This window comes from Octopus bimaculoides, chromosome 4 (genome assembly GCF_046866305.1).
Source record: "Octopus bimaculoides isolate indiv1 chromosome 4, ASM4686630v1, whole genome shotgun sequence".
NCBI classification, from domain to species: domain Eukaryota; kingdom Metazoa; phylum Mollusca; class Cephalopoda; order Octopoda; family Octopodidae; genus Octopus; species Octopus bimaculoides.
Genome location: NC_142931.1, coordinates 99,725,230 through 99,750,556, shown reverse-complemented (window position 1 = coordinate 99,750,556; position 25,327 = coordinate 99,725,230). Strand labels below are relative to the sequence as shown.

At 37.0% G+C, this 25,327-nt stretch overlaps 1 protein-coding gene across 2 annotated transcripts in view; it reads right to left on the bottom strand.

Moving 5' to 3' along the window:
- Positions 1 to 25,327, bottom strand: part of LOC106878491 (BRCA1-associated RING domain protein 1) — a 52,017-nt gene that overhangs the window by 10,220 nt on the left and 16,470 nt on the right. For both annotated transcript variants that reach the window (XM_089351114.1, XM_089351115.1), the window contains exons 3-5: positions 16,552 to 16,724; positions 13,666 to 13,768; positions 10,698 to 10,827 (exon numbers count right to left, since the gene is read on the bottom strand). In XM_089351114.1, coding sequence (XP_089207240.1) covers positions 10,698 to 10,827; positions 13,666 to 13,752 — 217 coding nt within the window. In that variant the 5' untranslated portion in view covers positions 13,753 to 13,768; positions 16,552 to 16,724. The remainder of the gene's footprint in view (positions 1 to 10,697; positions 10,828 to 13,665; positions 13,769 to 16,551; positions 16,725 to 25,327) is intronic.

Here is a 25,327-nt window from a genome sequence, read left to right as displayed (position 1 = left end):
TAACTTAGCGGTTCGGCATAAGAGACCAATAGAATAAGTACTAGGCTTACAAAGAATAAGTTCTGGGGTCGATTTGCTCGACTAAAGGCAGTGCTCCAGCATGCCCACAGTCAAATGAACGAAACAAGTAAAAGAGTAAACAGTACTATTCTCCCATCTTTTACGTTACTACCAGTCCAGACATGCACTGTACCACAAAACCTTCCATTTTAAATATTATCTCCATAGCACTTCATCTCTCTTCATTTCCAACATGAAGATGTATTTATTGATTTATCAAATATTTTCTTCTTTTCTTTCTCTTTTTTGTGTATTCCAACAAGTCTTAGAATTTATCATATATCCCTTCACTACTCACCTGCAGAAATTACATTAACTCTATAACTACTCACTATCTACACACACTACAATGTTACATAGTGTTCATTGAATTGTGTACCATACAACAGCTTGTGCAACCTCAGATACACTTCGTATATGTCCATTCTATCGTAATGTGTTATACTGTCCATTGACTTGCTTCTGTATATTCAAATATGAAACTTCAAGTAACAATGTTTCAGGTAATATTATTTATTATATATTTATCTTACTGTTATTATTCTTGCTTTTTGTTTTATATATTTCCTATTCATAACTAGTTCATTTCACCATTTAGTCTAGAGATCATAACTTTTCTTTGTACTAGTCTTACTTTTCTTGTTTGTGCAATTTTGTCATGTCTGCTCATTTATATTCTACCGAAGCAGCTTATGTAGCTGAAACCACCAAATTGAACAATATTACAGGAAGGTGTCAAAATTGTGATAATTTTGGGTCAATAACTGATGAGCGATTGAGCATGTCCAGGTCCATTGTATGTTTTTTCCTGTTTTCTGTATACTCAATTTTCAAGCACCTGTGCCACACATCTTGCCTGGTTTTAGTGATTAGTCCGTGATAATACTGGGCCACACACCACCTTCTGAAGTTTAATCAATTATACCAAGGCTAACACTTGTAAACTGGTATTTTACTATATTGATTTCAAGAGGACAAAAGTCAAACACTGAACCAGACGATGTACAAAAATATTTTTAAAAATTACAAGTTACATTGATAAAGCACCAATTCTTCTATCCACTACCTAAAGATTAAGGAACATCAGACCAATGCTTCTACACTGTTTATTCATTCAATATCTCTGTTTCTCTCTGCCCCTGGGAGCTCCTCTAAGCAGGAATTCAAGACTGGATGCTCCTGGGAGCTCCTCTATGCTGATGACCTTGCCCTAATTGCTGAGTCACTATCAGAACTAGAGGAGAAGTTTCAGGCGTGGAAGCAAGGATTAGAATCGAAGGGCCTTAGAGTCAACCAAGCTAAAACCGAAGTCCAAATAAGTAGGAAGGAAGACAAACCACAAAACCCTTCAGGTAGATGGCCCTACTCGATCTGTAGAAAAGGCGTAGGTAGAAACTCTATAAGATGTACCCAGTGTAAGCTAAGGACACATAAGAGATACAGCAATATCAAAGGAAGGCTAACTAGGAAAATAGTTTTTGTATGTGGCAGATGTTCAGGAGCAATAAATACTGATAATGTGCAGAAAACAACCTTTGCCACACTCCAGGAAAAAAAACTAGAAGTAGTTGATAGCTTCCGCTATCTAGGTGACTAAGTTTGTAGCGGGGGAGGGTGCGCTGAAAGTGTAGCTGCTAGAATAAGAATAGCCTGGGCAAAGTTCAGAGAGCTCTTACCTCTGCTAGTGACAAAGGCCTCTCACTCAGAGTAAAAGGCAGACTGTATGACACGTGTACAAACTGCCATGCTACATGGCAGTGACTGCTGAGGACATGCGTAAGCTCGCAAGAAACGAAGCCAGTATGCTCCAATGGATGTGTAATGTCAGTGTGCATACTCAACAGAGTGTAAGTACCTTGAGAGAAAAGTTAGACCTAAGAAGCATCAGTTGTGGTGTGTAAGAGAGACGATTACGCTGGTATGGACATGTGGCAAGAATGAATGAGGATAGCTGTGTGAAAAAGTACCACACCCTAGCTGTTAAGGGAACCTGTGGAAGAGGTAGACCCAGGAAGACCTGGGATGAGGTGGTGAAGCACGACCTTCGAACATTAGGCCTCACCGAGGAATGACTAGAGACCAGGACCTTTGGAAATATGCAGTACGTGAGAAGACCCGGCAAGCCAAGTGAGAGCATAATCTGTGGCCTCTGCCAGAAGTGTAGCCAGCTCACTAATTCATATCTTTACTTCATTGGACACTAAACACTGCTTGCGAAGACCTGTTGAGGCAAGTGAATTTGAAATCGAAATCGAACCAAATTCGACGACTGGCACCCATGCCAACCTCTCCTTCATTGAACACTAAACTCTGCTTCGAAGACCTGTTGGGGCAAGTGAAATCGAAATTGAACAATGTTCGATGACTGGCACCTGTGCCAGTGGAGCACTAACAGCACTGTCCAAGCGTGATCATTGCCAGAGCAGCTGTCTGACTTCCGTGCTAGTGGCACGTAAATAGCACCATTTGAGCGTGATCATTACCAGCGAATTTGCGAAACCCTTAGGTCCTACGACACACTTCAGTCTCCCCTACTTTATACTCATGGAGAAGACAATTTTCACTTAAACATTCCTCAACAAAACCTATCAGAGGCAGGTTCTGTTGGCAGTAAATCAGTTACGTGTATGGCTTACTATACCTATCAGTACATGGTTAGAGACAGCAGTTTGAATCACCTACACCTTTCTCACTACCTTTATCAACCACATGCTGTAGACAATGTTGTTAAGATTGAGTCTCAGTGCTTACAATACATATGGTTCAATCAGGCTAAGCTATGGGCTGAAAAGTACACCCATCTCAGAGATTTCATCAAGAACAATGTTGCCCCTAGAAGGATAGGCCAATTGTGATTACTTCCATCTTCCTTTACTGGTAGTCCTTGATATATGCACAAACATATGCAAGATGCCATGATTTACGTTCGGCACTATGGTGGACCCGACCTTTTCATAACCTTCACTTGTAATGCCAGGTGGAATGAAATACAAGTGAGTCTTCTGCCCAGTCAACAAGCCCATGATAGGCTTGAGGTCATTGCGAGAGTTTTTAGACTTAAACTACTTAAATTCAAGGACCTCCTCACCAATGGCCAAATATCTGGCCATGTTAAAAGCTTCATGTTCGCTGTTGAGTGGCAAAAGAGGGGCATGCCTCACGCACACACACTTCTGTGGTTAAGTCAGAAAATAAATGCAACTGACATAGACAGGTTAATTTCCGCTGAAATACCTGATCCGGGCGTTGATAGTGAACTCCATGGCATAGTGAAATCTAATATGGTCTATGGCTCTTGTGGGCCTGCCTACGCAAGGAAAGATTGCTTGATAAATGGTGTAATCTCTAAGAATTATCCCAAAATATTTGTGTCCCAGACTCAGACTACTGAAGACGGATACCCACTGTATAGGCGTAGGAAGCCATGCGATGGAGGCTTAACCTTAACCATAGGGAAATTCGAAGTTGGCGATAGATGGATAGTACCTTACTGTCCGCTTCTTTCAAAGACATTTAAAGCGCATATCAACATTGGATTTTGCAATTCCATCAAATCAATGAAATATGTCTGCAAATACGTTAACAAAGGGTCCGATGCCACCATCTTTGGCCTCCAAGGCACCAACCAACACAATGAAGTAACACAATACCAGGCTGTACAGTACATAAGCAGCAATGAAACGTTTTGGCGTATTTTCGGTTTTCCAATTCATGAAAGGTATCCTGCCATTGTTCAGCTTGCTGTTCACCTGGAAAACGGCCATAGAGTGTATTTCAGTGAAGCCACTGCTGCTTAAATAGCACAAGCTCCATCAGATACTATGCTTACTGTGTTTTTTTTAAACTTTGTCAGGTTGATCCCTTTGCACGGACACTCCTTTATCCACAAGTTCCATCCTACTACACCTGGAACAGCAAGACGTGGAAGAGAAGGAAGACAGGTAAAACTGTTGAAGGGCACGAAGGCATTAAGTTCGATGATTGCCTTGGGTGCGTTTATACAGTGCACCCAAATCAGACTGAGTGCTTTCATCTCCATCTTCTTCTACATGAAGTAACAGGCCCAACTTGCTTTCAGGGTTTAAGAATTGTGGATGAAAACGTTTTTGCAACTTACAGGGAGGCATGTCAACAGCATGGTCTTCTTGAAGATGACGGGCAGTGGTAAACCTGGTTATCAGAGGCTTGTGTATCCAAATCGCCTGGAAGCCTTAGAACACTTTTTGCTGTTATACTGCACAATTGTGCACCTAGTAGTGCATATTCTTTATGGCTTCAATTAAGGAATGACCTGTCTGAGGACTTTTGGCGAGCTGCTCAGTTTCGATTCCCTACTTTAAACATAAGTTTCACCGATACAATATACAACCTAGCGCTGATTGAGATAGAAAACAAGACTTTAGCTTTAGGTAGTGATATAATGACCACTTACAGCCCCCCCCCCTGCATAGCCTACCTCAAATGATCTCTGAGATTGTTTGAGAAACATCTTACGACATTACTGAACTATCTGCATATGTACAGATCAATGAGGCACTCCTGCTACATGACCAGAAGCACGCCTACTTCACTATTGTTCAGCAAGTCCAGGGTCGTAAAGGTGGCATTTTCTACCTTAATGCTCCTGGCAGGACAGGCAAAATGTTCGTAACTAGACTCATTCTTGCAAAAGTAAGGCTACAAAAGTGCATCGCAATTGCTGTGGCAACTTTGGGCATAGCTGCTACTCTGCTCCCTGGTGGTAAGACTGCACACTCTACGTTTAAGCTTCCCCTTAACCTCGCAAGTTCACCAACGCCTGTTTGCAACATTTCAAAGACATCGGACAACGGGCAATTGCTCGCTCAATGCCTACTGATTGTTTGGGATGAATGCACAATGGCACACAAGGGTGCCCTTGAGGCATTAGATAGAACTTTGTGAGACATAAAGTAAAGCCACGAACCAATGGAGGGTGTCACTGTGTTGCTACCTGGAGACTTTAGACAAACCTTGCCAGTGATTCTGAAAGGTACAAGGGCAGATGAAGTAATGGCATGCCTTAAGTCTTCACCTCTATGGGGTCATGTTGTTACTTTAAAGTTAGAATCCAACATGAGAGCGCACCTCCATGAGGATCCATTGTCAGAAAATTTTGTGAAGGACATTCTCCTTCTTGGCAATGATGAAGTTCTAGAAGATGGAAATGAAGATGTTGACATCAGTAACATTTGTACAATAGCCAGTACTATCCAGAGTCTTCAGGACCAGGTCTTCCCAGGCCTAGAAGTTCACAGCGGAGATCTAGATTGGCTTTGCCAAAGAGCCATTTTGGCTCCTAAAGACGTTGCGGTCAGTACAATCAACAAACGCCTTTTACTGTGTTTGCCTGGGGACGTGACAGCCTATAAGTCAGTAGACACCATTCCAAAATCAGGATGAGGTAGTTGATTATCCCACTGAATTTTTGAATTCCTTGGAGCCTTCAGGTGTACCTCCACATATTCTTACTCTTCAAGTAGGTATCCCTGTTATACTGATAAGGAATTTAAATCCACTGACGTTGTGCAATGGTATCGCCTTGTTATCACAAAATTACTTCCCAATGTCATTGAAGCAATGATTATGACCGCCTGTGGAAAAGGCCAAGACATCTTCATACTGCAAATCCCCATTGTTTCTTTACTATATTATACACTGCATAATATTTGCAGCAGCTTAGATAAATGGATTTACAGGATGCTTATATAACAGTTTAACATCACACTGACTTCTATACTGCCCACTTGATTGACTAGGAATATTATTGTATTTTTCTTTGTTAGCCCAATATACATTGGTATACTGCCACGTTAACTGCTAGGATTATTTAACACCCAACTAACACAATGTGTGTATGTGCGTGTGTGCGTGTATGTGCGTGTGTGTGTACATACACACACATGGTCATAATCATTTTAACATCCATTTTTCCATTGCCTGCATGAGCCGGAAGAGTTTATTGAGGTAGCTTTTCAACAGCCAGATACCCTTTTTGTCACCAACCCTCAACTGTTTCCAAGCAAGGTCCAGACATGTTCTTCATGACAGATACTGCTTGTATGATAGCGACAATTATCTACAACTATCATGTGATGTTAAGACAAAGAAACACGGGCACACATACACACAAATATACACTTATGACAGGTTTCTTTCAGTTTTTGCCTATCAAATCCACAGGGCTGAAGTAGAAGATACTTGCCCAAAATGCCACGCAGTGAGACTGAACCTAGAACCATGAGATTAGGAAACAAACTTTTTACCACAGAACCACACCTGTGTCTATACACACACACACACATTAACAAAAGAGCAACGGCAATATGTGTATGGATAAATTTCTATATAAGTTTATGTATGTACATTTAATAAAGAAATACACATTTATATAACCCTATGAATAAGGCCTACACAGTTACACAGTCTTTCTAAAGAATAGAATAAAAGAAAACTCCATTAGTTTTGCCACCAAGTCATCATCAGCTTATTAGGAGTCACAGCATCATCTGAACTATATAATGAGAGGAAAACAGTGAAAGAAAAAAGGAGGAAAAGGAAGAGAGAGGAGCTAAATAACAGACAATGCTTTTGTCCATTTACACATCAGTGATATATACCTTTCGGTATGGTGTCATGCATTAATTAACCAAAGTACTGAGATAGCATGTTTGTTTGATAACTTAGTGAATAAAATTATACAGGGTGATTCAAAAGTCACCATACATAGGAACAATTTATCTTTTTATAAGAAACAGTTTATAAAAACAGTTTCTTTTTTTATTTAACAGGCTCTATATGATTACCATTGTTTTGAATACACATTGCAATACGTTTACCCCACTCATTGTGAACTCGTAATAGCACATCTGGTGATACATGTGCAAATGAGTTGGTGATGTGTTCCTTCAAATGTTTTATGTCTTTTATCTTTCTGTGATACACCATGCCTTTCAAATGTCCCCAAAGACAAATCAAGAGGGTCAGATCAGGGTATCTAGGGGATCTTATGAACTGTTTCTTATAAAAATATAAATCTTTCCTATGTAAGGAGACTTTTGAATCACCCTGTATATGTAGATTTAATACATAAAGTTGGCAAAACTATATGTATATAAATATATATATATATATATATATATATATATATATATATAATCATCATCATCACTGTTGTTTAACATCTGCTATATATATCTTTTACTTGTTTCAGTCAAATAGCCTGCAGTCATGCTGGAGCACTAAATGTGTGTGTGTGTGTGTGTGTGTGTGTGTGTGTAAATGTGTTCTTGTCTCTCTCTCTCTGTATGTATATGTATATATATATACATATACATATATATACATATATATATATATATATATATATATATATATATATATATATATATATATATATATATTTGTATGTACATATAAATGTATGAGCATCTATATGCGAGTGTGTGTGTGTATAAATTCATATTCATATGTGTGTATATGTGTATAAATATATATGCAAGGCATTTATGTAAAGGCAGTAACTCGAAATGGGAACCACCTTCAACTGTGACAACCCATCCAACTCTTGTGAGCATGGAAGGCAAATGTAAAATGATGATGGTGATACATATGCGCACACACAAAATTATTCTACATAAAGAAACCTGAACCTTTCTTTTAGAATTATGCAGGGAAATGGAAAGATAAATTCATAAATAAATACAAAAAACAGGAAATATCATGTCCCACACTAAAGGGATTGGTTTGAAAGACATACTTTGAGTGTTTTCTTTCTCAAACAATATTGTAAGAAACAGTGAAGTGATATGCGGTTTGGTGGGAAACACTGAATTGAAATTCATACATTGTAAGATCAGCTTAAGTCAACTGATATAAATTTTAATCATCTGAGTTTATTAGAATTATCCTCTTCATTTGTTGGTTTTACATCTAAACACCGCTGGAGGGAATTTCTGCTAACTATTTGCTTGGATAATCTTAGTGGTTGAAGTTTTTTGCAACTCATTATATTACATATGTGACATCCTTCTGTATTTGTAATTAGTATGCAGAGTATTCTCCTGAGAAATATTTTCTCAGCAATGCCATTGATGAAGATATACTTTAACATAGAATGATTCACATACCTTAAATTTTATACATATATTTTTTAATTTTATTGCCCACAGGGGACTAAACATATACATGGCTATCCCACATTATAAGGATGAATAGTAGTACTTGGGAAGATGAATACGTATGAACACAACACACACACATATGGTGCTGGATTATCCATTGGTCTCATCAATGAGCATTCAGTGTTCAATCAATGTTAAGTTGCTGAGTTGAGTAAGCAATGTGTATATCCCTATGAAACACAAAGTTTGACTTCCCAGTGGTAGGCATATATTTTACAACATAAACAATTTAGCAAGGTCTCATTTAAGAAAATTCAAAGACCATTTATACCTGTGAATAAATAAATGAACCAAGAAAACTTTCATTATTTCTGACTAATTTTTCATTGGCAGAATTGTTAGAGTCTCAGACAAAATGCATATTAGCATTTCTTCTGGCGCTTTATGAACATTCTGAGTTCAATTTCTTGATAAAATAAAGTACCAGTCATGTACTGAGGTCAATGTAGTTGACTACTCACTCTCCAATTGCTGGCCTTGTACCAAAATTTGAAACAATTAATATTTTTATTGTTTCACACACACACACACACACAAACACACACACACACACACACACACACAAACACACACACACAAACACACAAACACACACACACAAAAACATTTATACAAATAAAATAGGCATATCCAAACACATGTATACATAAATGTCCACAAATACACATGTTAATACACACATCCTAACCCATAGATATCAAAAAAGATTAAGTAAATGTGTATAATATATAAATGCACTGTTTGAAGAAGTTAGCAATGTGTTACATATATCAATAGTCTAACTAGCTTCAACTCTAAGGCTTGTCTGCCTCTCTCTCTCTCTCTCTCTCTCACACACACACACACACACACACACACACACACACACACACATACACAACCATTGACTGAGGTTTCACAGACTATTATTGCACATTTCATTCCCAGTCTAGAAGGAAGGGTTTAAGTAAAACCTGCTGTTATTGGTCAAGCTTAGTATTAAGAAAGAGAGAAGTATGGGTTCTATATGATGTATTAATTGTAAGTATGAAGGGCAGATTTCATACATAGCACATGCACAGGAGTAGCAAGTAGTATGTGCATGGGAAATAAGTTCCTGCAAACACTTGGAAGGATCCCTTAAAGTGGTTAATAAAATCTCTTACCTACAGGGAGCTACTACCTCTTCTAGCAGCAAAAGGAATTTCTCTCAGAGTGAAGGGCAGATCTTGTATGAAATGCAATGCTGCATCATGTAGGCCTTGAATGCAGAGGGTGTGTGATGGCAAGAAAGAAGTGAGGTAAGCATGCTCTACAAGATGTATAATGTCAATTCACGTAAACGAGGGAGCACAAATGGGCTGCAAGTAAAACTAGATAACGGAAGAATCGTATGCAAGTAAGAAGACTATGTGGATATGGGTAGATGATGTATATATAAGATGCTAGTTGTATTAAGAAGTGCCAACTGTTATAAGTGGATGGAACCTGTAGAAGAAAGAAAGGAAGCAAGCAAGATCTGAAACAAACTAAACACTGGTCTCAAGAAGCTGAACATTATAAAGGAGATTACAATGGATTGTGACTTCTAGCCAAGTGCTGTTCTGAGAAGATCTGCTCAACCCTTACAAAGTTAAACATCATGAAACTGAATAATTATGGTAATGATGAAGACTGAGATGTATAATGTCTCAACCATTTTGTTCCTATTAAGTCTTTGAAGAATGGTCACTTCTTTTCATTACATGCTCACTCATTACTAACCCCAACCCTATCAATGTGCCTCATTACTATCACCTTATCTCTGTCCTATCACTCAGCCTGCATACCAAGAAATGCCAATGCATTGAATTTAAACATATTTGATCCCTATTTACTATGACCTTTATTTATTGCTAAACATAACTCTCTTTCATCCATTTCTCATACCTCTAACACTTCCACTCCCTTAACAGCACCAACCTTCATTACTCAGTCTTTTACAATACTTCCTCCTCTGCCACTTTCTGCTGACATCCATCACTCTCACACTTCTAGCCCTCCATCTTCTTATCACTGTCTCCTTTCTACAACTCAGACCATTCAAGCTGTTTCTATCCTTACCAGCAATCTCTCTGTTTCTGTCTGTCTGTCTCTCTCTTTCTTTATTCTCCCCTTTATTACTCACTGGTCCATCTTCATCCCCCCTTTCTTTCTTTCTATCTGTCTATCTATCTCTTCCTTGTTCATTCAAACATACATTTACATGTCTATTATTTTACTTAATTAGACTTTAAGCACTGCTGTCAGTGGCTCTGCTGCCACCTTCTTCCTCAAGTTGGTGTTTATAATGTGAAATATCATTTTACATTGAAAGATAACAGTTAACAATCCATAATTGAATAGTCAAGGTCTTTACAAACCAATCCTACTTATATCAGAACAAAAACTAAGAAAATATAAAATATGTTAACCCACCTTCAGGACTGACATCATCTACAATTTTTGCATTTATCACAGATGCCAACTTCCTCAGTTCTACCTTCAGATCTCGAGAGAAGGCTGTTGCCAGGATACAAATAGGTCCACCATCTGTACAAGTTGATGACTGTTAAAAAGAAATGGCAGGCACCGTGTCAGAGAGAATGTTATAACCTCAACTGGAAGAAGGGCCTGATATTATGGGTGGAAGTTTTTAATTATAAAGCATATATATACATGTGTATGTCTTGGGGTGTATTGCTGTCATACTATGCACAACTAATGGGACTTGGAGCAATTACTAAGTAATATCTTCAAAGAAATTTATGTTCAACCTTTTTGTGCTTGATCATGTTTAAATCTTTTGCACTATATTTAGCACTGCAGGTGGTTGCAATGCTTTTGAACTCTTCACAATTTAGTATATAGAATTTAAAAATAAAATGCATTTAAATACTATACTCATATTTACTATTTCCCAGATGAGGTGACTCCAATACGTATTACCTGATCTACCAATTAAGTGATAGCTCAACTTGTGGTCTACACCACCTGTACAACTACTGTGTTGAAGATTTTCAGCATAAAAGGAAAGACAAATCTTTGTATGCAGTGACAAATACAATTTCAGATTGAAACATGGAAAGGATGTGTGTGTGTGTGTGTGTGTGTGTTTGTGTACAAATGGATGGATACAGATATTATATATAGCTGTGTGGCTAAGAAGTTTGCTACTCAACCATTTCATTTCAGGTTTAGTCCCGTTGCATGGCAGGCCGAGCAAGTGTTTTCTATTATACCTCTAGGCCAACCAAAGCCTTGTGAGTGGATTTGGTACATAGAAGCTAAGAGAGAGAAAGAGAGAGAGTGTGTGTGTATGTATGGGTGTTTTGAATATCATATAAGCAGTGTCATTTGTTTTCAGTCTTCAATGAAAACATTTTGTCCATGGGGAAATATTGGCTTTGCTTGGGAAAGTTAGCAAAAAGAAGGGCATCCAACTACAGATCTATCTTAATAAATTCTGTCTGACCCATACAAGCATGGAAAAGTGGATATTCGTTCATAACTAGTGAAAACAAGAAAAACAATGAAAAAAATCCTGAAGGGTACGGTTGAATATTTGAATTTCTTCGTTTCTCTATATTTTCCATTATTCCTGTCTTGAACCTGAGAAAGTCAGGCATACTGTTGAAATATTTTTCAATAAACAAAATCAGTTTGTGTTTTATTATATATCATGCTCTTCTATTGGGTATTATTATGGGAAATACATCAACATCATCAGAATCATTAGCACACCAGGCAAAATGCTAAGCAATATTTCATCCATCTTTATGATCTAAATTCATATTCTGCCAAGGTTGACTTTGCCTTTCATCCTTTTGGGGTCAATGAAATAAGTACCAGTAGAAAAGATTATTATTATTTTTATTAAGGTGGCAAACTGCCAGAAACGTTAATACACAGGACAAAATGCATAGCAGCAGTTCTTTCAGTTCTCTATATCCTAGATTTAAATTTCACTGAGGTCGACTTTGCTTTTATCCTTTCATGGTAGGTAAAATAAGTACCAGCTGAGTACTGGGGTTGCTACTAAAATTTCTGACTAGCTTGCCACTATAATTTCTGGCATTGTACCTATATTTCTGGCTTTGTGCCAATAGCATTTATTATTTTTTTCCCAGAGCCAGTTGATAGAATGATTAGTGTAGGAAAAATGCTTAGCAGTATTTGTTCTGGCTCTTTACAATCTGAGTTCAAATCCTGCTGAGGTCAACTTTGCCTTTCATCTCAAAATTGATAAAATAAAGTATCAGTCAAGTACTGGATCAAAGTAACTGACTTACCTCCTCCCCTCAAAATTGCAGACCTGGTGTCAAAATTTTAAAGAATTCTAATTATTATTATTCCAATGCTGTGCAGCATTTACCTATTTCCCTTTGCAATGGCCAATTAAGAAAGTACTGTTGTTTAACCAAGGTCAACCTTGGTTGAGTTGGCCTACGGTTAAAGGCATGATCATTACATCTAAGTGTAGGTAAGACTAACATCACCTTTATTTATTTAAGACAGTGTGATTTGAAAAAGATCTAACAGCTATTTCCATCAGATCTAACAATCAAGTAGCAGCTCCATCATTGCTTCCAAAAATCATCTACAGCTGTGGCTTGTGTGCAGGTTAGAAATCCTTATTTGGACAGAACTGTTAGCACACCATGCAAAATGCTTCATGGTCTTTCATCCACCTTTATATTTTGAGTTCAAATTCCACCAGGGTCAACTTTGCCTTTCATCCTTTCAGAGTTGATGAAATAAGTACCAGTTGGGACTGGGGTTAATGTAATTGACTATCCCCATAATTTCAGACCTTGTGCCTATAGTAGAAAGGATTATTATTATTATTATTATTAAGGTGTTGAACTGGCAAAATCAATAACAAAAAGTGCAAAATGCTTTGTGGTATTTTGTCTGCTTTTATGTTCTGAGATCAAATTCCACCAGGGTTGACTTTGCGTTTCGTCCCTTTCGGGGTTAATAAAATAAGTACCAGTTGAGCACTGGAGTCAATGTAATCGACTTGCCCCCTTGCTTGAAACTGCTGGCCATATGCCTATAGTAGAAAGGATTACTATTATTATCATTATTACAAACAGCCAGGTGAAGTGTGTTATAAAGTAAGGAAACTATATTATTGATCCAGATTCAATACTTAGTTGAAGTTACTTTACTTCATTTACAGTTCTAATGAAATTAAGAAAGATATGAAAATCATGTAATCCCATTCCTTTCCCCATAAATTCATAGCCATAATGTATTAAACATAGGAAGAAATATAATTGAATGAAGTGAAGGAATAGTTGTGTACAAAGTGCGGTTTTATGATATGACTGTAGGTGTGCATTATCTAACCTGAACCCTACCAATCTAAGGGATCAGGGGGTGTATAATAATTGCTGCCTACCTGTAACTCAGGTGTGGATGATGTAACCAACACATCAGTTGTTAAGGCTTCTTTCATGGCATCAGTGAAGGCATAATCTTTAGCCATTAATCCATGGGCATTCCTATAGAAAAGAGTGTTTTCATGTAATTAAATATTTCAATAGGGAGAAATTAATGAATGCACAGACCTGGGGTACATGTACTAGAAAAATGTTAAGAGGTTATGTAAGATTTGTATAAACAGTAACCCCAACCAATACTTTTCAATGGTGCAATCTCAGATTTAGTAAATATTATCTATAAAAAGATAAAAAATTGTCAAATATGTTGTTTGGAAGTTTTAACTTCCCAAATATTATTAATATCAAATTATACATTGTCCATTTTATGGTATCCACTACTGTATTTTACAACATGCAACCATTTTCACTACGTTCCTCACAAGGAGTATACTAACACTGCTGGACCTGACAAACAGGTACACTAGAAGACAATAGTTTGAGAACCCTTGATGCAGAGTAAAGTCCAGCAACAATTTGTTCAAAATAAGAAAAGTGGAATGTTAGTAAATTCAATTAATGTGAGAAGTGAAAAGTTTTATATTTCAGCCCCTTGCCCTTTAAAATTACACAATTTTCACTTCTCACATGAATCAAACCTACTTACATTCAGTAAAGCCACATTTGTAATTAGTGTCTATATACCTTTATACACGTGGAGGTGCAATGGCCCAGTGGTTAGGGCAGCGGACTTGCGGTCATAGGATCGCGGTTTCGATTCCCAGACCAGGCGTTGTGAGTGTTTATTGTGCGAAAACACCTAAAGCTCCACGAGGCTCCGGCAGGGGATGGTGGCGAACCCTGCTGTACTCTTCCACCACAACTTTCTCTCACTCTTACTTCCTGTTTCTGTTGTGTCTGTAATTCAAAGGGTCAGCCTTGTCACACTGTGTCACACTGAATATCCCCGAGAACTACGTTAAGGGTACACGTGTCTGTGGAGTGCTCAGCCACATGCACGTTAATTTCACGAGCAGGCTGTTCCGTTGAACGGATCAACTGGAACCCTCAACGTCGTAAGCGACAGAGTGCCAACAACAACAACTTTTATACACACAAGCAGCAAATATATTAATTTAGTTCTTACAACTAAATTAATATATGTACAACATAATGGATGAAATGGTAAAATAAAAAATTAATATTTAATAATTCTTTTATGACTTCATGAGGAGAGGAAGTCATCATTATTTTTACAGGGGTTCTGAAATTGATAGAAGGAAAGGAAGAAACTGTCCTTAAACTAAAAACATGGCTCAAAAGCTTTCAACAGATTGAACTCTGTGAAAAATCACCAAAGGACCAGATGGCAGTCTTAAACCTGATGACTGATTAAGTTCACCACCTATACCTATTTGACTATTGTTAATTTATTATTTTCACCCCATGACTGGCTCTCATGCCAGTGGCACGTAAAAAGCACCAACCAAACGTGGCCAATGCCAGTACCCACTGACTGGCCCCTGTGCTGGTGGCACGTAAAAGCCACTATCCGAACATGAATCAATGCCAGACCCGCCTGACTGGCTCCTGTGCCAGTGGCACATAAAAAGCATTCACTACACTCTCGGAGTGGTTGACATTAGGAAGGGCATCCAGCTGTAGAAACATTGCCAGATCAGATTGGAGCCTGGTGCAGCTGCTGGCTCCCCAACTCATGCCAGCATGGAAAACAGATGTTAAACATTGATGATGATGATGATGAGAGAGAGATTGTAAAATAGTCTTTGGTTAAATGAAGCACATATTTCTGTAACTGCAATTTAAGAGTTTTACAGTCTGTATATGTGAGTAGCTGAAATAGGTCAAAATTTACTGGCTGAACTGATCCACTTAACTTCAAATAGATATAGCTGGTAAACAAGCTTCATATTATTTTACAATCATAATCAGAATTTCTAAAACCTACAATACTGTTACTGTTTCACAAGTAACATTACATATAAAGTAGCTGAAATACAGAAGAAAGTAGTGTCTTTTAGTATTTAGTTCTGTATCTCTACAATATGACTTCAAATCCAATCAAAGTCAGGTTAACTGAGTATTTCAACCCTCCAGGAGCAATGAAATAGTTATTAATCATGTAGCTCTGTTACCATAATGTTACCAAATTTCACATTATGCCATTCTGGTGTTAATATTTAGCCTTCTGTCTTGTTAATAACATTGAACTCAAGATGAAATGGGCAAAATTGAATATTGTTGCCTACATTGTGCCATGTCCACTACCAACATACTTCCAAATAGCTCAGTCCACTAAGCTGTAAGTAGGTACTGTGCTATGATTATAGCTTGTAGTATGAATTCAATCTTTTTAAAAATGTTCTCAAGCATTAGAGAGACTTGCTAAATGGCAATAAGATTTTCAAATTGGTAGAACCCTATAATTGGCGGTAGTTGTGGTATTCACTTTGAGGATGTATCAACTGAAATCTTAAATCAAAAATAAATACAAGTAAATCCAAATATTTAGTACTTTAAATGAGGGATCATGTTAAGTAAGTAGGTTAACTACCTGGTTACACAGCATTTGGTGAAGAATCTTAAACATATCATCAACTAAACAATTGAAACACTTAAGACAATTATCAAGGTGTATATTTATTCATTAATTAACTACTAAGGTTCTAATGTACATGATATCAGAGATTATAAATATCAATTTGCGACAGATAATGAACAATAGATCCATTGAATTGACAGACACCCAAACTACAACAGGCAATAGCTACATGATTCAGTTCTCTCACAACCGGCCTGCTTCCCTTTTCTCTCTGATACTGATGTTTATAATGTATAGAACAGTCTTGATTTAAAATTTTTTTTTTTAAATAAAGAAATAATACCTGAGAGTCTGACAGGCTCCACGTGACACTAACAATTTAACACAACCAATTCTGCCATTCCTCACAGCATCATGCAATGCAGTATCATTCTCAGATCCTGGTGTATTGATAAGTGCACCACTGTCAAGTAGCACCTTCACAATTTTCTCATAACCATGATTGCAGGCTTCATGCTGGTAATTAGAAACATATTATCAAGTATGACAAATACAGCATAGATAACACATACAGAAGAAATTATTAATTATAAACATTATCGTTAACCCTTTAGTATTCAGATTACTCTCTCAAATGTAATGCTTATTTAGTCACATTGTTTTGAATTAATCACGTGTTATCTTGTAGCTTTGAGATTTTGAAGATGTGAATGTATATTTTAACAATGATATCGCAGGGTATGTGTGAGAGCCAGGACCTGGGTAGTTTAAACAAAACAAGTAGAATATTTTGGCTGGATATGACCAATCTAAATGCTGAAAGGATTAATATTATCTTATAAATAAAATATGTGTCAGTCCTCTTTTTTTACTGGTTAAACACTCAGAGCTGAAATTTCATGCTTGATTGTAAGATGACATTAGACATTATAAAATCTTTCCATGACAAATGTTTAATATGAAACTGTGTCGGTGTAAAGATGCATAAATACAATAGAAACTACAACAAAAATGTAGGACATTCTACATACTTAAAGCCATTCTCAATTCACTGATTCTCAGAGTGAAACTGTTCACTGATTTCAGCAGTGAAACTATTCCATATTTTAATTATAATTCTTTCATATTTTCCTTTCAGACTTAGTATATAATACATTCTTTTCTTCCACGTTTTTTTTTTATATAACTTCATTCGCACACATATATTAACTTAGTGGACACATTTCCATAATGAAACCATATCATTTTTAGTAGTTTATTAATTGTCAATGAATAAAATAACAATGAATACAAGCGTCAGTATAATGGCCTGTTTCTTCCTCCAAAATATGCCACTTTATCCTATAGCAGAAAGAATTATAATATAGTTCTTTTATAAATGTGTGTACAGGGTGCAGCGCTGCACTGATAACCAGCTGGTGGAAGACCTGCTTGGGGTTAAACTAGTAGTGACATGGAACAGCCACATTGATGTAATGTAACTTTCTTTTATAAATGTCTTCTTTTTAACTTAGATGTCATATTTTATTTTCTACCAGTTTCACTTAATATAACTCACACAAGCAACTCCAGCTAATTACTGCTAGCTTCTAATATAAACTGGTAATATTATAAATTTGACATTTGAAGTAAACCTTGTTTAAAAGAAAATACTAGACTGTAAGGATAATTTTTTAAAACTCTACAATAAAATAACTGAGGTAAAAATGCTTTAATGACTTCTGTGATAGATAAAGTATTTGAGGTTTTGTGTGGGGATTGTGGTTGTAATGGATTAAGTTGTTAGACAATATTTAAGATTAATGTATAAGAAATTAATATATATATGATGCGGTAATCAAGAAATGACACTGTTAACTCTTTGAAGATAAAATTTTTAAATAAAATAAAGATGTTACTTAAGATTCGATAGGAAATATCTAAATCTCAATTCACAAAGATAAGTGTTGATCTGCTGCTCCTGCTTCATCATCATAACTGTTGTCATCCTTTTTACATTCATTTTCTCATGCTTGCATGGGTTGGTTGTGTCCTTTCCAGCATATCACACCATTTGTTGCATTCTCTTGTAATTTATCGTGGGATTCATCATACTGAAAATAGCTTTCACTATTTTTTAATGTCTTCTTAGGTTTTACTTCTTCCACAGTTTTCTTCTACTTAAATATCCTGGAACTTTTTTTTACCACCTGTTATCCTCCATACACAACACACATCTATACCACCAACAGTCTTTGTATTTTCACATTACAGCTGTTTCCTCCTAAACCTAGTTAATTTCACAGCTCATCTGTACCACATCATTCATGCACCCTAACATGATACATCCACTCGAGAATGCTTGTTCCATTTCTCTCCAACCTTCACACACTTTCTGCATTCAATGCTGAAGTCTTGCTGCAATGCTGCATTACACTTCATACAATCTTCTATATGTGTAGCACAGTAATGGTTGTTAGTAGACCTTCATTGTCTTCAAGGGGCTAAGCTCTCTCAGTTCAAGAAACTAATGGTAGATGACTTTTATTAACATTCTAGAATGATGGAGATGATACAAACCATAATGCCCAATTCTTGTTCCAAAGAATGTTAGCTTGCTGCTATTCCCTGTCCGTAAATGTTTTCCATACAACTGTCAATTTGCTACAGTTGAACTAGAATGTAATGGCATTGATCTCACTTGCCTAGGAGCATTTGCAAAAGCCATGGGTTCTGTCCTTCATTACAGACCAAACAACACCACTTCACCTTTGGCTCTTTCATGACCATATCCTGAGAACTTATCAAAGTGTTTAACTAAAACATACACAAACAAACACAGACATTTATGAGCCCTAACATGTGTTTAAGCATTTAGGCACCCAGCCAGCACCCCTGCTCCCACCCAAAACAACCTAAACATGCAATACCTCTTGACATATTCCAGCCCTACATGAATACCAATCCCTAACTCCTACACACATTTTCAGAAAACTCTTGTAGACTCAGAGGCTTTTGGGGTTAAGGGATATGACTCTTGATACAACCTTTGTTGAGTTTGTTTTGTCTTTTTTCACAGCACCCACAACAAAAGAGAACGGTTGCCATATTTCTTTTCCATACCAGTTGGCTCTGATGAACACATGGTATTATATAACTGTGTTGTCATCTAACATCTGGTTTAAGACTCAGTATGATACCAATTGGTAAGATCAGGTGAGTGCATATGTTTTCTGACTTATGAATTCTTAAACACCTCTCTCTCTCTCTGTATGTGCAAATAACTTTTACCTTCTTTTACTTGTTTCAGTCAAAAGACTACAACCATGCTGGAGCACCACCTTGAAAAATTTTTTAGTTAAATATATCAACCCCAGTGCTTAATTTTTTTCTATCTAAGCAGGTATCTATTCTATCCATATCTTTTTTTTTTTCATATAGGCATGGTACTTATTATTTCCATATCTTTTATTGTACCACTAAGTTATGGGAATATAAACACACCAGGACCAATAGTCAAGCAGTGGTGGGGGGACAAACACAGACACAAAGAGACACACACACATATATACTACGGTCTTCTTTCACTTTCTGTCAACCAAATCCACTCACAAAGTGTTGGTCAGCCCAAGGCTATAGTAGAAGACTGGTTTCTCTCCAACAGCTTGAGGGACTGAACCCAGAACCATGTGGCTGAGAAGTAAGCTTCTTACCAAACAGTCATGCTTGTTGACAATCTACTTTATTAATACCTATAGCATACTCAGAGTATTTTACTCACAGCACATGCTTGATGCATGTGTGCACATTCACACTTGCACATTGATCACACAATGTGATCAAAGGTATCTGGACACTCCGCAAAACATGTATTTATCACAGAGGGAGCCACAGTACTACTATTTACCACACGGAACACATGGTGAGCATTCTCAGTAGTCAACAGACAGCACTAGGCAGCAGAATGGGATGCTCTGCAGAATTAATGGACTTTCGACATGGTCAGGTGCAACTTGTCTATTAAGCCTGTGCACAAGATTTCCACCTTCTTCAACATCCCTAGGTCCACTGTTTCCAATGTAATAGTGAAGTGGAAACATGTAGGGACACGTACAACCCAAAAGCGTTTGGACTAACCTCCCATGTTAAACCTTAGAGACCATCAAATGTTGAGGATGGTCATACAGCATAATCATCTATCACCCTTCACCACCATCACACAGGAATTCCTAACTGCAGCAGGAGCTACTTCAAGCACCATGACTATTTAGCATGAGGTGTAGAAACTTGGTTTCCATGGAAGAGCAGCTACCCATAAGCCATATATCACATACAAATGTCCAACACCACCTTGCATTGTGTAAAGAGCATTGGAACTGGACTATAGAACAGTGGAAAACCATTGTGTAAAGTGATGAATCATGTACACAATGTGGCAAACTGACAGTAGGGTGTTGGTGTGGCAAATGCCTGGTGAATGATATGCACCAGCCTATATAGTGTGGAATTCAGTAATGGTGGAGTCATGACACAGTCTTCTTTCTTCTGGAGGGGCTTAGCCCCCTAGTTGCTTTGTGTGACACTGTCATGGCACAAGCTTACAATGACATTTTAACCACTTTCATGCTGACTACCATCAAAGACCAGTTCAGAGATCACCATTGTGTCTTTCAAAACATGACCAAGCACCTGTCCATACTGCAGGGGTTGTAGGGGAGTGGTTTGACAACAACAACGTCCCACTAATGGACTAGCCTGTGCAGAGTCCCGATTTAAATCCCATCAAACATCTCTGGGATGTTTTTGAAACCTGACTTCATACTAGACCACACCAACCCACATCAAAGCCCTTGCTCATTTCAGCACTCTGTGAAGAATGGGCTGTCATTCCCCAGGAAACCTTCCGTCACGTGATCAAAAGTATGCCTGCAAGAGTGGAGGCTGTCATCAAAGCTAAGGGTGGGCCAACACAGTATTGACTGCCAGTGTTCCTGATGGAGAGTGGCCCAAACTTGTACCTCATTATCAGATGGGTGTCAGGATACTTTTGATCACATAGTGTATACTTATACCAACAAACAGATTGACAACTGAACACTATCATGTAGAATAAATTCCATATAAACTTTATAAATATATGTCACCAATATCATATCCAACTGAGCATTCATTTAACTAAGCTGATTATATGAAACTTAACAACAAAAGATGCCAACAAATACAGGTTTATCCACTGTTATTGAATCATACCTTACTAATATTTGAAATAATATAAATAGGATGGTATTTACAGAGACATAATAGGAAATACAAGCAAACAAAGAATCTTCTATGACGCAGTTTGACTTGCTCTTAATAGGAGCCAAATCTCATTCAGGTCATCATCTCAGAATCAAGGACACATTATTGGATAATGTGGAACTAGTTATACCAGTCTGAATAAAAGATGGGGTGACCACAACTAAAATACCTTTGATCATGGGTCTGTTTGTTCTTTCTATCTCCACACAAATTAGCATATCATTTAGATATAGATATATACAAGAGTGAAATACAGGGATAGTTATGTATTCATAAGAAGGATACTTCTACACTATTTTGAAATCAGCTATTCAAGTTGCTGTATTGATTAGGTTAATATATTGAGTAAAGTTCATTGTATCACCTTGGAGACATTGTGATGTATATTATGTCCTGCAAGTCATTAAATTTTTTACTTATGCTCATCATATTCATTGTCGTCATTGTTTTAATGTCCACTTTTCTATGCATGTGCAGCCAGACGGAATTTTTTGAGGTAGATTTCTATGGCCAGATATCCAACTTGATATCAATCTTCACTTGTTTACAACTAAGGCAACATTCCTCCCATGTCAGGATATGTTTTCATGGAAGACTGGAAATGTAGGACACAGCTTTCATCACAATGCATTTTGATTAGAATTATCCTGTGATGTCATGACCAGGCGCCACAAACTCTCACACACACACTTGTGTGTGTGTGTGTGTGTATGTATATATATATATATATATATATATATATATATACACATGCATACAGTATTATATATCCATTATAGCTGGTCTTACCAATCAGTTTCTCACTAGAGGTTCAATGAAGTGTTAGATAACAGTCTACACACACACACACACACAACAGGTATTTTTCAGTTTCCATCACACAATTATCAACTTACAAGGCTTTAGTCAACCTGCGGTTAAAATAGAAGACACTTGCCCAGGGTACAGCAGCATTAGCATCAAGTAACTGAGCCAAATAAGCAATATTAAGGTCTCTTTTTAGTAATAAGGGTTTCTTTTAGTGATAAAGACTAGTTTGATGAAATGAAGCCAGTCTGACAGTGATCCAACATTAACCAGCTGGTTAATGTATCCTAACTGCTGCGTAACTTTTAACAGCAAATTAATTGCTAAACCTTATAATTTTGCTTTTCAGGTTTAGAATATTACGGAAGTAATTATTGGTTTAGGTAGGGAGTCACTTGTAGAATTTAGCAACAACTTAGATTACGGAGTGGATGATAGTCAAGTGCCATTTCCTGAAGACACACTGGTTGTGATGGTAACATAGTGGTGGTGGTTATGATGTGGTAGTAGTGGTGGTCATTGTGATAATGTAGTAGAGGTAGCTATCTGGTAGTGGTGGTAGTGTGATAGTGGGGACAACAATGTGATATGGTAGTGGTGGGTTTGTAATGTGGTATGAAGATATGTGATAGTGGTACTATGATGATGTAATAGTGATGGTGTGGTATAGTAGAGGTGATATATTGTTATTCAATAATAAATTTAATAGAACTTTGTGATTGAAAAAGTTATGATCAAGAAATTTTGAAGAATCAGTTAATTAGACAACAACTGTTGATGTTATGCATGTTGGGAACATAGACACAAGAATTACATAGAAGCCTTCTCTCTCTCTCTCTCTCTCTCTCTCTCTATTTCTCTGTGAAAGAGTCACAAATAGCAATAAAATGATGAGTTAAGAACCACAAATGACAATGTGCTGTGTGTGTTAAGGGGTTACAAATGACATTGAAATTTATATTTGTCAATGTCTCACAAGTGACAGTAAACTGGACATAAGTTTAAGGCCCATAAGTAGCTGTAAATGAATCAATGAGTACTGTTCAATTCTACGAGACTGAGGCAAAGAATAGAAAACACATTGTTGTAAATTAGAGAACAAGATTTCTCCTATTTAAATAGCTGTTAAAACATTCTAATGTTGTAATGGATTATCATTGAGGAACTAAGGACAAATAATATATTTTAAGCTAAGACCTCATCAACTTTTTCAAGTATGATATGGATAGGAAGGGAAGGAAAATGCTGCCTTTCACTAAATTTATTGGAAGGTCGATGACTGTGGCAAGTATGGTCCAAGTGAATAAATCTAATTGTACTTGTAAGCCAGAGAGCATAATCATTTGCTCTGGTAGTGAGAGTAGTCCTGGATCTGTAATGTTCTTTGATTGAGCTTAGACGGCTGACCTCCTACTGAAGTGTATTCATGTATTGTTTATTCTGTTTATTGTTTGTTTAGTAAGCTACAAAATTCCTACAGTTTCTCAATTTCCTGTAATTCAGACCATCTCATGGTCCTAGCAGACAAAGTGCAAAAAGTGGTACCCCAAAGAATGGCGCAGGAGATGTACTGGAACAGCCACTCTGACTCCCAGGGCTCACACTTGCAGATAGCCATCTCTGCTCTGACAACAATGAGCAAGGATATGGTCCGGGGGCCAAGAACGCTAGAGGTCTCCACTGCCACAAGCTGTTGGAGAGCAACCAATACTTTGACAGTTTGCTTTTCTCAGCCTGACGAGCAGTGGAGCCTGGCCTGAGAGCTGTACACATCAAGTTGCTGCTGTTTATTCTGTTGATTACCATGCCTGTTTCTACAAATATGATTCTTAAAAACTTATCTAATTTGTCCTTGTAATATCTCAACTATCACCCTTCTGAAAAATAAAGAGATGCAGTGAATTGGCAAAAATCAGCCGAATATCAGACAAAATGCCTTTCAGTGTTTAATTACATTTGTTTACATTCTCAGTTCAGACTTTCCTTTTAATATTTCTAAGACTAGTAAAATAACGTACCAATCAAGTATTAAAATTTTGTTTAATTAACCACATCCTCCTCATAAATGTTGCTCTGGACCACTGGCACAATCATTAATGTGTTGGAATGTTTTGCAGTATTAGTTCCAGCTCTTCAGTTTCAGAGTTCAAATACTGCCAAACTCAACCATGTCATTCATCTTTTTGGGGTAGATAAAATAAAGCACCACTCAAGTACTGGAGTCAATGGTATCAACTAAACCCCTTCTCAAATTTCAGGCCTTGTGCTGAAATTTGAAACAATTATTATCATAAACACTGTCATGAAGTCTACTGGATGTTCTAACATTCATACCATACCCAAGAATATTAATGAGATTAAACAATTATAAAGTTAAAGTTAATTTCCTCCAAGTGGAACAGGAAAGAATTCTAAGTGGATTCCCTAATGATTTCCTTCAGTGCTTAAATGAAGACAGTTTACCAAACTTTCACTGGAATACTTACAGGAACTTGCTAAGTCAAACATATAATATCACACAAAATGTTTAGCAATGAAGATGGAAGCATGCATGACTACAGCATTAATGGTGGCTCTGTTAGAAGTTAAGATAGGAAATCATTTTAGCTTCAAAGAACTGCATATTTATTGACGACGTAAGATGGTGGAAGAAAGAAGACATTTCTAAGTTAACATAATTAAGATAATGAGTATTACATTAATTATGTCTCTAATTATGTGGTGAGGAATAAGCAACATCATCTTAGTGACTAATATTACTCAGACAAATACGGGAGACATGGATATGTTTCAGTCTTATTATACCTCCACAGTGAAGCAAAGCCTTCACAGCTCTTGCCAAAGAAGTAATAAGATTCACAAAGTAGTTGTACAATATTGTACACAAGTAAGCATAAAAAATTAACATACTTAAAACAAATATACCACTCTGTTTAATTACTCAGTGGTGTCATCCATATGTACAGGAAAAAAATTAAAAAATAGCTAAGCTAGTGTTAACGTTTTTAATGCATCAAGCATCAAAAATCTAA